The sequence below is a fragment of the Eurosta solidaginis genome, chromosome 2 (assembly GCF_040869045.1).
Source record: "Eurosta solidaginis isolate ZX-2024a chromosome 2, ASM4086904v1, whole genome shotgun sequence".
NCBI classification, from domain to species: domain Eukaryota; kingdom Metazoa; phylum Arthropoda; class Insecta; order Diptera; family Tephritidae; genus Eurosta; species Eurosta solidaginis.
This window is the reverse complement of record NC_090320.1, coordinates 11,278,190-11,294,359: the sequence shown is the minus strand read 5'-3', so window position 1 is coordinate 11,294,359 and position 16,170 is coordinate 11,278,190. Positions and strand designations below refer to the sequence as shown.

Here is a 16,170-nt window from a genome sequence, read left to right as displayed (position 1 = left end):
TATTATTGACAACGCGCTTGTGAGAATCAGCTGATACACGGGGAAGCCATTTATGTTCTTTTCATGCACATAAAAGTTGACACTTTTCAAGGGTAGGAGTAACTCTATTAAGGTTTTACCATTTATTTAGCCCACAATTTTTTTCAGAAAATAAAACGCTAGTAGTCTTACTCTTCCCGACACTCTCTTTTTCCTACTTTTTCTCAACCCATTGTACTTATTCTTACTTTTACTTTCAACATCTTTGTTAGATATGTATGTATGTCGTGTTTGCCTTTCTTCCGCACATTGCACAAGTGAAGTACTAAAAAAGTAGCAAAAATCTGTGAAAAATCAGAAGAAATTCTAGAGGAAGTGTGCTTAAATTGTAGTCGCGTTAAAATACATTCATGTGACGCTCCGCGAAAAAAGACCCCCAAACTCGAAAAAAGTTACTTTTTAACGATTTATTCTGAATGAAAGATTGTTCTAGAAATTGGTAGAAAGCGGAGATCGATATCTTTATTACTTTTTGAGTTATGAACAATCAAAATGTTGTTGTTGTGGTTGTTTTAACGATAGAGAAACTCCTCGATTAACATGAGCACGTTAAACCTTCTGGGCGGGAACTTGGGGTCGCCAGAGCCTCGCCTGCTTAATATGTACATTAGGGTGGGTCAAATTTATTGTTGAGAAGGCACATCCAGTTTCTGAATCTATGGGTCATACTGAGTAATATTGTCCATGGGACCATAGGTCTGAAATGAATTTCGAGCCTCCCTAATTTTGTTAAAAAATTGTATATCCCAATCCGAATAGCGGGCTCTCACAAATAAAATACATGAAAATAAATGTCAAATTCGGATTCGGAATGGGATATAAAATTTTCTAACAAAATTAGGGAGGCTCGAAATTCATTTCAGACCTATGCACAGTGGCCAGGAAGGGGTCAAAAACGGCCAAAAGTCATTGTTGGGATTTTAATTTTTCGTGTTATTAGCCAAAATATATAAAAACTAAGGCAACTGTTCGTAAAATATTATAGCAATTGCTTAATTATTAAAGTCACAATTTCAATCTGATTAAGAGCGTTGGATTTAAAATTTACAGGTGGGGTGTTGACACTGAATTTTTCATTGCCTAAAATAGTAAATATTTAACGTTTCTCTTCTTTTTCTTATTAACACTGTTCATTACGATAAAAAATAGTAAAAAGCGATTTAAAGAAGTCCCTATTTATAAATATACATTTCATTGAACTCAGCTTTTTTAGCATATTTTTTTTAAATATTCGTGATTTGGTTTCTTTCGATTAAGTACATTTACGTTAGTTAATATGGCAGAATTTACTAAAGGGGAAATTCTTCAGCAGTTAGATAATTTAAAAGATATTAATTTAGTCATGAACTATATTTTTCAGAAAAAAAAAAAAAAAATTTCCAAAGTGGACAATAAGTTTCTTTCTAGACTGAAACTATCAATTAACTCTCTAAATGGTAAGCGGAATGTGAAATATAGCGCTGAATGTAGAATAAAATCTCGATTCGAACAAAAGCATGCATAATGGTTGAATTCCAGTTTTAATATCCCTAAACTGGAAATTGAAGATTGTGTAATACAAGAGCATGGTTCTCGCCCTCGCCCTGGTCGTCCGAGTCTTAAATTTGATGACAAATCTTCTCGATCTAAACGACGTGAAGTTTCAAAAATTAACTCGCATCAAAAACATAGCCCAGAATTGTTGTTAATAGCCTGTCGCCAGTCAGCAAGTAGAAGTGGAAACAAAGATTTTTATTCAGTCATAAGTTTTGTTTTAAAAAATATTGAGCAACCAAGAAAAGTTCGAAAATTGTTTGAAAGTTCAATCCAAGCAAAAACCACTGAAAAAGCTTTAGCCTTTTTGTTGAACAATAATATTACTAAGAGCGTATACACAAATATGCGTTTAGAATCCAAATCAAGTGGTGCCGATATCTGGCCACCATATAATGATGTAAGGGAAATGAAGTCTCAATGTAGACCATCTAAAGATACATCTCTATTTCTGAGAACAGAATTGAGTTGTCACTACAAGCTTTGTGAAACCACACAGCAAAGAGAATTGTTGAATTGCAGAAGGATGTTATTATACATGATATGATTGCAAACGTTGTTGTTGGTGTTTTAGGGGAAGAAGCTTCTGAAGCCCGAAATAAGGACTACAAGAATTTCAAACGAGCTCATAGCAGGAAGCATAACAGAGAATCTAATATTGAGGATGTTTTTAACAGAGTAATGGACACATCTGATATAATAATATCAAGTATTGGTCTCAAAATGGGTTTAAAACATAAGCAATGTTTGTCAATTCCAACAGAAGTGCGTTACGTTACGTTATACTTTTTTCCAGGGTTTAATAATGTAACTGGATTCGAAAGAAAATTCTGTCGCGTTTGAAAAAATTTATGAATTTGACAGCTTTAAAATCGCATTTTCATTTGAATCGAGTTACAGAAAAACGCCCGAGACATCCGAAATAATAATTTTGGTTCAGTTCTTTAAAAAAAAATCACAGATATCTTCACAAGTATAAAAAAAAACCGACACTATTATTTTGGTACTCTCAAATGCATTTTGGTCCGGTTTTTCGTACTAAGAAAAATATGTGAGCGCCAGCACTGGTTGTGGTTGGTTCTGCATTGAAAACCTTCTCAGTGAAAATCCAGCTGCCTAGTAGCTTTCGTTTGGAGTCGATATAAAACGTGTAGGTCACGTCCCGCCAATTTTTAGTAAAAATTAAAAAGGACAACGACGCATATCACTTCGGAAGTAAGCCGTGTCAAACATTTTTTATTTTTGTATGCTTTACTAATGGTGACTTCGTTTCAAGATAAAAGACGTATTTTTATTGCTCTGCCCATTAAACCTTCTAGGCCATCTCGCCTCCCACCTCCTAGCTCCATGAGAAACTTGTTGTCGCCAGTGCCTCGGCTGCTAAAAAAAAAAGGATTCGCCACGGTAGGGTTGGAGAAGTTTATATTTACGATGGTTGCGCTACACAAGTCCACGAATCATTTGGGTATTTTAGTCGCCTCTTACGAAAGGCATACCTGCCGCGGATATAATCTAAGCCCCTAACCCGCTGGGGGACGGAGCTAATATTGAAATGTGAAATTCTCTTAAGGTACAAGCCCGACCATCTCGGGACCGATTAAATTTTGATTGACTTCACATTTTGTGTTCGATTCCAATATAAAGGCAATACGTAAAAGTAAAAAGGTACATTTTCTCGCCTTTTAAACTTTGGCAGTGTGAATGAATGTCCTCAAATCAGTTGACGATAGTTTTATTTGACGAACCTTTTTAGTTCTTGCACACTATGGCAAATATAAGAAGCTTAATAGTGTATAATCTTCACTTTTCCGAAAACATGAACAAATAAATTGTAATAGCGTTGAGCTCGATAGTACAAGAATGCTCTACGTACCGGCCCTTTTTTGTTGAAACAAAATCTCTGTAAGACAATTATGTATTACGAATTGTCTTTCTCGCGATCAACTGCATGTTGCTTGCGCACGAGCAGCAGAGCTGTAAAAAGATTGAATCAATTGAGTGTGAATTCTCTCAGCATTCTTTTGAAAAATTGTGATTTTTTGGTTGCATATTATAAATCTCCATTCCTGAATGGCTCAAAATACTTTAACTCAAAGCCAAAGTGTGTGTGTTTTTGAATGGTAAAATATAATTCAATATAGAGTGTGAATGTAGGAACCATTCCCAATCTTTAATGAATGCACACTTTTTTTCTCATTCAGTACTAAATACTTTTTCTCCAAGGTAATTTTTTTGTACACTTTCATTGTCATCAGATATGTTAAATCAATTTAAGAGTTGGGTGCAAAAAAGGTGTAAATTTTATTAATAGAAATAATAGCCTCTTCTAATTATTCAAGTAGTTTAATATTTAAGAATTCATGAGCTTAACACCGGCTTATAATAATTGAATATTCAATCATTATTTTTGAAAAGAAAGAAACATTTACAGGCATACTGCGATTTTAACATTTCGAAAACCGCCACATAATCCTCATTAGTCAATTTCGAATGTTATCAAAGGTTTCGCCGAGATTCGAACCGCGAATCACACGGTGAAACTGCAGTTGCCTTAAATCATCGCAATATGCCAGTAAATGTTTCTTTCTTTTCAGTTTCTCTTAAACTTCGCAAAGACAATCTATTTCTTTCTTGCTATATGTCAAAATGGTTCTACATATACATATGTCCTACTTATTTTGCTATTTTAGTAAAAGGACTTTTGTAAATGAACAAATTGTGCATTGACCAAATAGAGTAAATTGTGGATATTTTTAGTCGATAGTATAACAAAAACAGATACTTGAGTTTAAGTCATTTAAATGTAAATACATCAAAGTACATAGGTCTATCGGCGATTTCGTTGGAGCTTCCTAATTCCGAGAATTTCGATAAATATATGTCTAATTCCATGGCATCGTCCTACAGCGATTCAGGCTTTTTATATTCACCTGAGTCATGTTCCCAGTTTTCCTTCATATGTGCCACAAAAAAAATTTTTTCATTGGGAGAAACTCTTCAGAGGTTATTAATTTCCCTTACCACAAAGAGATTGACTGGCTCCATCGGACTACAGTTTTTTACAGCTGATGTTTTGACAGTGTTTGACGTAATATAAATATAGGACCCGAGTGATTGAGAAGGAACATTAGTCTCTCTCTCCTATTTGCATTGCATTTGTAGGTTGAATTATATCTTACTTGAACAGATTTGTATTCAAAGTTAATTTTCTTTGCTATCAAAAAAGCTAAAACTACCTATAGAGCCTATTTTAAATGACTGTAATTACAAACTATTGTGTTTAGAAGAATATTTTTCTTAGAAAATAAAGAAAAATAGGATATTGCCATTGCAAATTGCAAACTCACAAACCAGTATAGATACAGTATTTGACAATTGAAGAAATAATGGAGTGGCCAGGCAATATAATAATAGCAGGAGATTTTAACATTGACTGGAATAAGCGAGGAACGTATAAAAGAAATATAGAAAGTTTTTTGAATGACAATGGTCTAAAGCAACAAGTGAAAGAACATACCCGCGTAACCAGTTACTCGAAAACTCTAATAGACTATATAATTAGTAACATTCAAGCAATAGACGTGAGGGTAAATAGTTACCTAAAACTTTAAACTTTAAGAAAACTGAGCGTAGTACAACATTTGAAGAAATAATATATTATAAATATGATAAAGACAAATTTGCTCACGAGTTAGGCAGGCAAAACCTAACCTTGTCAAGTGATGATGTGCACAGTGGTGCTAAATTATTCGACGAAAGCTTCGAAAATACAATACAGATGTTTATGAAGAAGAAAGTTATTCCATGCGGGAAAAAAATAAATGATTGGTACAACAACCATCTCCGGAGTCTAAGGAAGATGAAATCTGATCTGTATCAAGAAACTAAAAGAATAGGTACAACCCAGAACTGGATAAATTACAAAAGTGCAAGAAACAATTACAATAAGGAAGTTATTAAAGCAAAAAAGTACTACGTAAACAAAAGAATTGTAGAAGCGAAAGATCAAAAACAAATGTGGAATGAGATCAAAAAATTTGTATTAAAACAGAACAAAAAGCAAATTGACTATGTGATATTTAACGATAAAAAATACTGTGATGAAACGACCTTGTCTAATGAGTTCAATAAATTTTTTGTTCAAAGTGTACAGAACATAAGAGATTCGATTGACCATGTGCAATATGTAGATAAAACCACAAAAGCTCCGGCCATTTTCAAATTTAGGAAAATAAGTTTAGAAGAATTGAAAAATATATGCAAATCCTTAAAAAATAATAGATTATGTAAGAGTTAAACCCAAAATGATATTAGATAACTGGAATATAGTTGGTGATTCCCTATTGAAAATAGTAAATGAGTGCCTCATGCAAGGAGTGTTTCCTGATATATGGAAAGAAACTATGATTAGTCCACTTGAAAAAATTAATAAGGCAGTAAACTGTGATGAGTTCAGACCCATAAACTCATTAAAGACGTTAGAGAAAGTTCTTGAAAAACTGTCATAATACAGTTAGAAAACTATTTTGAATCGAATAAATTGTGTATGAAATACCAATCGGGGTTCAGAAAGAAATACTCGTGTGAAACAGCTGTAAACTATGTAGTGAGTGGAAAAGATATGAAAATAAAAAAATCATGTCCCTTTTTCTAGACTTTAAGAGAGCTTTTGAAACAATAGACAGAGATATACTATTGCAAAAGTTATATATGTAGGGAGTTCAAAATAGTGAACTAAACTGGTTTAGGTCCTACCTAACAAATAGAACGCAGCGCACAATAGTGAAAGGGTATGAATCCGACTACCTAAATGTGAACACAGGAGTCCCGCAAGGCTCAATTCTTGGATCATTATTATTCATAATATATATAAACGATATAGGCAATGTGGTAAAATGCAGCGAAGTCATGTTATATGCCGATGACACATTAATATACAGGGTAGGTGAAACTCCGAGAGAATGTAAAAATAAATTAGCACAAGACATTACCGAAATAAGTACATGGCTAAAAATGAATAAACTTAAATTAAATGAGCAAAAAACGAAACTAATGGAAATTAATAGGAGCAGTGAAGATAGTATCGAAATATCGGTGTAATAATAGATAATGGTCTTCAGTTTTCTCCTCACATGGAAAATGCGTGCAAAAAATAGGAAAAAAACTTGGTTTCCTGAGAAAAATTAGAAAGAACTTATCTGTGCTAAATACAATAAAAATTTATAACACAATACTTAAACCACATTTTGAGTATTGTTCACTATACTGTATTCGTAACAACGCAAATTGATAGAATGCAAAAGCTACAGAATAGAGATATGCGAATAATATTAAAATGTGGTAGATATACATCCGTACAGCTGATGCTTGATACACTGAAATGGTTGAATGTAAGGCAGAGACTAGATCTGAATACAATTACGTTTGTATACCATACTACTATCGGAAAAATGCCAGACTACATAGCAGAGAAGGTCCTCTATGTTGGAGAAGTGCAACCATATGGACTGAGAAACGTTAAAGACATAAGATTACAGAAGTATAGCAAAACATCATCGCAAAATAATATATTTTATAAAGGGTTTAAAATATTCAATACATTAAGCGAAGACATCAAACAAGAGCAAAATATTAAATCATTCAAGAGAAAATGTATAGATTTTGTAAGAAAATAGCATATCCAAATTTTGTAAATAATATCAATGTAATTACTGGTAATCCTATTATTACTAAATTAATAAATCAATCAATCAAAAACCATAAACCGCTATGAAGAATATATGAAGGAACTTAAAAGACCTTTTATAATATATAAATTTCAATTTTTTAATCAACAATTAAGGACGTTCAAATGTAGATTAGTACTTTTTCATGCAAGCCTTTTATATGGGACATTGGCAACACTTATTTAGAACGATGACAATTTTCGGAACAGGGATGTTGAAATTTTTGTCATTAACTTCTTTGTGCTTTATTACCATTTAAATATCGAAAAAACTGGTCATTACGGACAGATATAGATATTTTGAAGTGGCTTTAATTAAATGCAACCATGTGATATTTGAGCGGGTTTTGTGCATGTACATTTTTCATAATTGATTGGTACTAGAAAAGTGTGTGCACACTCAGCAAAGACTGCATTCATTTGAATGCTCATTCAATCACTTCATTCTTTCTTCGAATGAGTTCAGGAGTGCATTCTTTTTTTCCACTACTGAATGAAGAATGGGTTAACTTTTAAGCCACATTCCTTAACAAGGAATGAATGAATGAAGAGCAAGCATTCTTAAATCAATGATTTAAAATTTCGGCAATTATTTACTTTAGCTCACAACTGCTAAAACTAGTTCAAAAATATCAGTAGAGATGTCAAAAGATGCGCTTTGGACCCAGGATCACGAATCCGAAAGCGGGAATTCAAAGAGATATTTGCAAACAAAATTGAAAATTTGCATGTGGTTGTTGTTGTTTTAATGATTTTGACGTACCCACAAGAAAAACTGTGGGTAAGTGTTTTTCGGGGATATAGTTTTTGTCTCCATACCGGTGTTGGGCCCACCCAGGGTAATTTTTTATAAGCGCGGCCGAAGGCCGCCAATGCAGAAAGATGTTCTGCGCAAAAATACTATGGATCCCAACCCCTGATTTCGGAGCGCTCCGGGGCCATTTTTCGGTTTTTTGGAAGTAAATTTTGGCAGAAATAATCGTGGTCCTGGGATAAAAACGCGTCTTTTGACATCTCTCCCGATGTTTTTGGTCAGGTTTTAGCAGTTGTGAGCTAAAGTAAAGAATTACCAAAATTTCAAATGATTGCACAGTTTTACAGCTCTGACGAGTAGGTAGCTAGCTCTGAAAATTTCCGAGTAATTTGCAATATTAATGCATATATTATTTTAAACAGTCGAATCCCAAATTCAGTTCAAAAATAAAAGACCCTTTATACAAGGAAAGTTCCACACATACGAAGTATCGGGTAATAGCTATTATGTACACACATACTTACTCTTTATTATCAATTCATCCATTTCTATAGTTGGTGTGAGTATATTCTCGAGTGGTTCCATTTTTATTCTTTCAGGCGGCAAATGTGTTTGCTGTTGAAGACGCTGCTGTTGTTGCGATGATGGGTGCGGCTGAAGTTGTGGTGGATATAAACCACACATACCAGCACTTGCTCTTCTACCACTTTCACTGGCTGCGGCAGTAGCAGCAGAAGACATACCAGGCATACCGGCATTGTAAATACCACTACCGACTGAGCTTATATTGATATGCGGCGGCATATAACTAGCACTGCCACCTCCACCAACAAGCGGAGTTGCAGATGTAGCCGTTATTGAAGAACTCCTACTACCTACATGATGACCAGCCATATCAAGGTCATAGCCGACGCCAACGCTGCCGCCGCTAGGAATAAGGCTTCTATTTGTATCATATAAACAACCACTACCACCTCTCGCCAAGCTATTTCCATAAATGCCGGGCATTCCGTTACCAACCCTCATACTTGTCGCAGTAGCGGCAACAGAAGCAACATGTGCATGCGCTGCGGCAGCGGCAGCATACTGCGCATGTTGTTGTTGTTGCTGATGTTGATGTAACTGTTGTTGTTGATATTGTTGATGCCATTGTCGTTGTTGTTGCTGCTGATGGTGGTGGTGCAAAAACTGTTGTTGATGGTGGTGATGTTGTTGCTGTTGCTGTTGTAAATGATGATGTTCAAGTTGTTGTTGCAAATGTGGTTTGTTTTGATTTTGTGACATGGCGTTGTGTCAACACTTCTCCATATATAGCGCACACTCAACACAACGCCGCTGTCACTTTGTCGCGTCACGTTTCCTTTATCAAAATAGCCGGTCGTCGTTTGTTGGCACACACACTTCGTTCGCAAAAACTTTTTAATTTAATTTTTTTTTTTTGCTTTCAACACTTGTTCACGTTCGGCTTTCGGCACTTCATGTCGTTTCTATGTCGGCTGCCAATGCTTATTTTTTCGCTTCGTTCCCCAATTGCTTGGGGATCTTTTCTCATATAATTTGCACGGCGTTTTATATACTTGGAATTTTTTTGTATATGTAAATGCAGGAGTCCCTGCTAATTTTACATTTTTCATTTGCGCTTCATCATTTTCTTTAACAAATTCAATGGAAAATACAAATATACCACTTTAACTTGCAAAGGCACATAAAATTTTATATTATTTCTCAATTTTTTCCACTTTTTTCGACAATTTAAAATTTTTTTCACGAGACGTGCTAAAATTTTTCAGTGAACAGCGTCAAATTCTTTTCTCTTTTGACAAATATCTATAATTTGGCATTTGACGTTTGTTTCATATTTATGTAGAGTTGCCATGCACATGTATTGAGAATTGTCTTACTCATGGGCTATACCATGGTACAATAACCAGGTAAAAGCATCAGAGTTGCATTTTACATGTTTTTTCATTCGAAGGTGGTCATAAAATGTCAAACTTTGTTTATGTTTACATTTTTTGTTTATTTACTTTTGATGTGAAAATATGTTAGGTAATTCTTTACTTTAGCTCACAACTACTAAAACTCGTCCAAAAATATCGGGAGAGGAGTCAGAAGACGCGCTTTGGACCCAGGACCACGAATCAGAAAACGGAAATTGAAAATTTTATTTCTTTCCAGATATATTTGCAATGTTGAAAATTTTCATGTGGCTGTTGTAATTTTGATGGTGTTGAGTGCCCACAAAAAAAAAAATTGTGGGTAAAAGTGTTTTGAGCGGATATAGATTTGGTCTCCCATGGTAATTTTTCATAAGCGCGGCCGAAGGCCGCCTACGCAGAAAAGTGTTCTGCGCAAAATTACTATGGATCCCACCCCCGGTTTTGGAGGTACCCGCGGGTATTTTTTCGGTTTTTCGTTAATATCTTTTGAACGAATTAAAATTTTTATTTTCCGCCTTTGGAATATATTTTTGGTAGCGTATTAGCAGTCGACCCCTCAACTAGACTATTACCTGCGCAAAAATACTATGGATTCCACCCCCGGTTTCGGAGCGCCCCGGTGCCATTTTCCAGTTTTTTGGGAACATTTTTTGACAAATAAAATTTTTAATTTTCGCTTTCGGATTCGTCGTCCTGAGTCCAAAACGCATTTTTTTGACACCTCTCCCGATATTTTTGCACGAGTTTTTGCAGTTGTGAGCTAAAGTAAAGAATTACCCCGCAAGATCAAGGAAGAGGAAAAATTGGGAAAAAGCTTGTGGCGTTAGCTTCCCTAAAATGGCTTAATTTTTTCGCTCCATTTTCAGGCCTGTGACCTTATTGTGGGAGCTCAGAGAGTAAATTTGATGCCCAACTCCACTCCATCGCTATATTTACCGTCTTTGATTTAAATATTGTTTCCCGAATGTTGTAAGATAAAAAATATAATATAATTTTATGTATGACTTAGCAGTGCTAATCAAGAGTTTGTGAAAAACGGAAGTTGTCTCATCGCCCCCAACGGTCATTCCTACAGTTATCTACCAAAATATCGGACAATACTTTCGCCGCTACAACGTGAAGGAAGGACGAAGGATAAATAATAAAGTCCCTTCTACATGTTCGCTTTTTTTTAAGTGACACCCTTGGAGCGAAAGGTCAATACTTCGCACGGAACAGCTGCAGCACACAAACGGATATGCATGATGTACCACTAATAAGCCGTGAAACCCAGACGCAGTAACCTCTCCTAGTTTCAGGGCCACCATTAGTTTACAAAGAGCGAAAATATGCTATACAAGTATACGCAAAACAAAGGCCACCACTAGTCAACAAAGAGAAAAAAATGCTAAACAATTATACCTACGAAAAGCGGCCCTTGTCAGGGCCACAAACAGTTTGCGAAGGGACAATATTGCTAGACAATTATGCTTTACATGCTATAGATTTACTTTTAGATTATTTATATCATCCAAGAAAAAAACTGGAGTATAACTGATACTGGAGTTGAAAACGGAAATATTCCAAGCCGAATTTTTACCGTAGCAGGTACCGATACCAGATCCAACCCAAAGCCGAAATTGCTACATAAGCCTCCTGGCTAGAGCCAGAAGGAAAACCCGGAACCGTAATTGAAGTCAGTACTACAACTGAACTAGTATCCAAAAATTTAACCGAAAGCAAAATCGGTTCCGAACAGAGGAGCCCAAAGAAAAATTGGATCAAAACAACCATGCAATGGCGCTGAAGCCGAAAGTTCTGTGGCATAGCGACTCATTTGAAATTTTCAACACACCCATGCTTTTTTTATTTAAAAAAAATTACATCTAAAGACATGGAGCACCTACATATTCTTCAAAGAAATCTGCACCTCAAATACCGACACGACGAGTTTCCAACGTTAAACGTTATTATGTATATATGTATCTTCGATATTTATTAGGTTACTAAATTACTTAATTTTTACTTTACAAAATACATGAAATTTTAAAATAAATCAGTACTTATTCATGAACATACTATTAACTCAGCATTTTATATACAATCTCATCCCAAATTTTCAACATCTCTTGAAGATAGTAACGTTAGCACTCATACATACATGTATTGAAAATAAGGTCCACCTCAAAAAACATTTAGCAATAGCATTTCCCAATATAATTTTAATACTACAAAATAACGACCTTAGGCAGATAAGTAGGAACAATATAATTCCTAAAAAGTTGTATCTCACTTTACATTAAACTGCTTTGGAATATAAATACATACACTAAAAGATGCATACAATACAAAACGGTCCCTTATTTATATATCATAAACAAAATTAATGTTGCGACCATTGGATATTTTTCAAATCAGTTGGTTCTAGCACCATCTCCCATAATGGAGACATTTCACGTAAACGTTCGACATGTTTGATGCAGGTATCGGTAATATAATCAACCTCTTCAATGGTGGTAAAACAACCAATACCAAATCTATAAAAATTTAACAATAAATTACTTTCAAATTAACTAAACAATTCAGTACGGTAAACTCGTATACCTTATTGAACTATGTGCCAAATCCTCATCAGTTCCAATCGCACGTAGGTTCCAGTGATGCAGAAGTACATGCTGAGGCACTAGACAACGCCACATCTTTTAAGGCCATAAGTAATGATAAATTTAATAAACCACTATACCTTTGCTCTGGATCACCATTACATATACCATGTGATAATCTTGAAGTGATGCGATCATATAAACGTTTCGACAGAAAATCTATAAATTTCTTATCATATTCCATTTCTTTTAGTGCAAGATAACATGCAGCACCAAATCCAATAACAATAATCCAAAGGCGGAAAAGAAAAATTTTAGCTCGTTCAAAAGATATTCCCAAAAAACCGAAAAATGACCCCGGAGTGCTTCGAGACCGGGGTGGGATCCATAGTATGTTTGCGCTGGCGGCCTTCGGCCGCGCTTATAAATATTAATCTGGGTGGTTCCAACACCGGTTTGGAGACCAAAACTATATCTGCGCAAAACACTTATGTCCACAATTTTTTTTGTGGGTACGAATATCATCAACATTACAACGCTCACATGAAAATTTTCAATTGAAAATTTTCAACTTCTTTTGCAAATATCTCTTGTCCAACACAAAATCTTTTACTTCCGCCTTCTGATTATTGTTTTCGAGATCAATGCGCGTCTTTTAACACCTCTCTCGATATATATGGACGCATATTATCAGTGTCATGCTGTCGTATAGAATTACCAAGAGTTGATGCGCTGGAAACGTTGAAGAAGTGATTCAGCTGCGATATGTAAATAAATAATAACAATAAATTAAATATACATCATTTAAAAATCAGCTAATTACCTTTATTTTCCATTAAAAATGCCTTTTTCCTCCAGCTTCATCAGCAAACCAACTTTTTATAAGCTTTTATTTAGTTTCACTTTTGTTGTCTGTAATGGAATCTTGCAAGTTAAATTTGATACACTTCCCGGTGTCCGATTGAGCTGAAATTTTGCACACATGTATAACTCTGATGACAATGCAATATTACTTTGTTAGAATTCGATAAATTAATCGATAACACAGTTATCGGTAAAGATTTGTATTTACTTTGGCATAACAGCCTAAGTCCCATACAAACCCGCCGGTACCTATCCGTGGATTGTGACATTTGGACGAGGTGAATCACGCGTGTCACGCGTGGTGAATCTCAACGGTTGCGAAAAGCGGAGACACAACCCTCTTTTTTAAGGCTGTTTAACTCTGTAATCTTTTCTGTAATTTATTTTGCTTTTGGAAAAATTACCTATTTGAAAAAAGCTGGCTGAAAAATATTGGCATAACAGCTTAAGTTAAATCAAGAATGGAAAATCTTGGAAAATTTGATCAGATGTGGCAATTTCGCGCGTCCGTTGAACGAAATATTGACAATCTGCTGATCATCGCTAGGAAATTAGCGACATTCCATCAACTAAGCAGCACTTTAGCAATACTACTGTTATTATTTGGCCGCTCAAACACACATATATTAATTGTGCATTAAATCTAAAATATACAAATACACCATAATAATTTACACGGCCAAAGCCATAATAATTTACACGGGTCATCAATTCTTTCTCTGATTTAAAATCTGAACTACCAGCGCTACCGTCAACAGCTCAGTGTCATCATTGCCAGTAGCGCCAATAACACCAAACTCGTGCCTGACACACAAAAGTCGTTTCACTCAATAGCGCAAGTAAAATGTACTACGCACTCACTACTAAGTAGCGTCAAAAATTCGCTTGGAGTCATTTCGTCAATGAGCTACCATTGAGCTGGCACCGCATTGGCGCTGGCGCCATGCAATTTACATCACTAAAATTGCGCGAATACCCAGGCTCATGACTTCAATACTTATATTTACTATGCTTTAAACTTTGAATACACCGCTGAAGTTGCTGCGCATAAAATGTGTACTAATAAATTCAAATCCGCATTATACGCAGATGTAACTGAATTATGTGTTTTTGTTTCACCTCCTTTACTTATATTTATAGCTTTTCTAAGAACAAGCTTCTATTACTTGTTAATAAAACGAACTAAAAAGTAAAAAATAAAATTAAAGAAAAAAAAAAACTTTTTTAAAAATAATCTTTTATTATTTTGGTTAATAAAATTAACTAAAAAGTAAACAATAAATTGACTCTAAAGAAATATAACACTTTATAAGTTCATTGTAAGCTTAAACGATAATTAGGCTTTTTCGTCTGCTACAAAAAAATTCTATATTGTACATAATTATATATTTTTAACATTAAAACATTACACCTAAATTATTAAATCTTACAGTTTATATCACAGTCCTAATTGTTCTAATAAAAGCGTGTTACATTGCGATAGCAAGAAAATGAGATCCTAAATGTTCTTAATTATACCATCAAAATTTAACACGTTTTTTATTAGAAGAATTAGGACTGTGTATAAACTGTAAGATTTAATAATTTAGGTGTAATGTTTTAATGTTAAAAATATATAATTATGTACAATATAGATTTTTTTTGTCGCAGACGAAAAAGCCTAATTATCGTTTAAGCTTACAATGAACTTATAAAGTGTTATATTTCTTTAGTCAATTTATTGTTTACTTTTTAGTTAATTTTATTAACCAAAATAATAAAAGCTTATTTTTAAAAAAGTTTTTTTTTTCTTTTTTTGTTTTGGCTTTGTTGACGAAAATTACATGTGACATTTTTCTTCTTCCATCACTTTTGACAGAAAAAATTGAAAGAACGATTGACAGTTTATGTACAATCGGCAACAACAAAATACACGGGAGGGTTGCATTTTCGCTAATGCTTCTACCTGGTAACTGTACCAGGGGCTATACGTTGGCAAATGAAGTTTTATTTCTTATGACATCAAAAAGGATTTTCTCATATTAGCTGTTTTTTTTTTACTTCTATATACGTTTACCCTTAAACTTTATATGGACTGCTAAGCGACAAACTTTATATACACCTCTGAAATTGCTGCGCATAAAATGTGTCCTACTAAATTTCAATACGCATTATACTCAGATGTAACTGAAATATGTGTCCATGTTTCACCCTCTGCACTAATTCGATGTATTCTATGCGCGTCCACTATTTATCACAACTGACTCTGCTATATGTTATACACAGAAATACAACAGAGGGTTGTGTCTCCGCTTTTCAGTACACCCTGTGCTGTAGCTAGTTGCCGGCCCATGGGTCTCCTAAGCATTATCTAAGCGAGGATAGGCGTTTTTTTTCACGCGCAAACGTAAACGTATACGCGCGTGAAAAAAAACGGCTATTTTCAAATTAAAAACAACTAAAGTTTGGCTCACAAGGGGAAAATAAAAAAATTATTGAGTTCTCGTACGATCTGCACACTAAATGCAGACGCGTGAATCAATTTTTCTCATATGACGCGGTAATAAGTCGAAATCAAAGCCAAATTGAGGTGTTTTCCAATGTGAATTCAGTGCCAGGGAGTGTTATACCTTCAGCTGACTACTTCTTGATATTTTTTCTTGCAACGTCATGGTCGAGGCGAATCTATACAAGGTGAATTCAACCAAATTAACAGTGTGGAAGAATGTCAAGTCCAAGGCGAATTTTAATTCA

General features: G+C 34.7%; 1 protein-coding gene across 2 annotated transcripts in view; it reads right to left on the bottom strand.

Moving 5' to 3' along the window:
- LOC137239284 (uncharacterized) overlaps positions 1 to 9,854 on the bottom strand; it is a 92,519-nt gene extending 82,665 nt beyond the window's left edge. For both annotated transcript variants that reach the window (XM_067764385.1, XM_067764386.1), the window contains exon 1: positions 8,576 to 9,854. In XM_067764385.1, coding sequence (XP_067620486.1) covers positions 8,576 to 9,335 — 760 coding nt within the window. In that variant the 5' untranslated portion in view covers positions 9,336 to 9,854. The remainder of the gene's footprint in view (positions 1 to 8,575) is intronic.
- Positions 9,855 to 16,170: the final 6,316 nt, after the last annotated feature.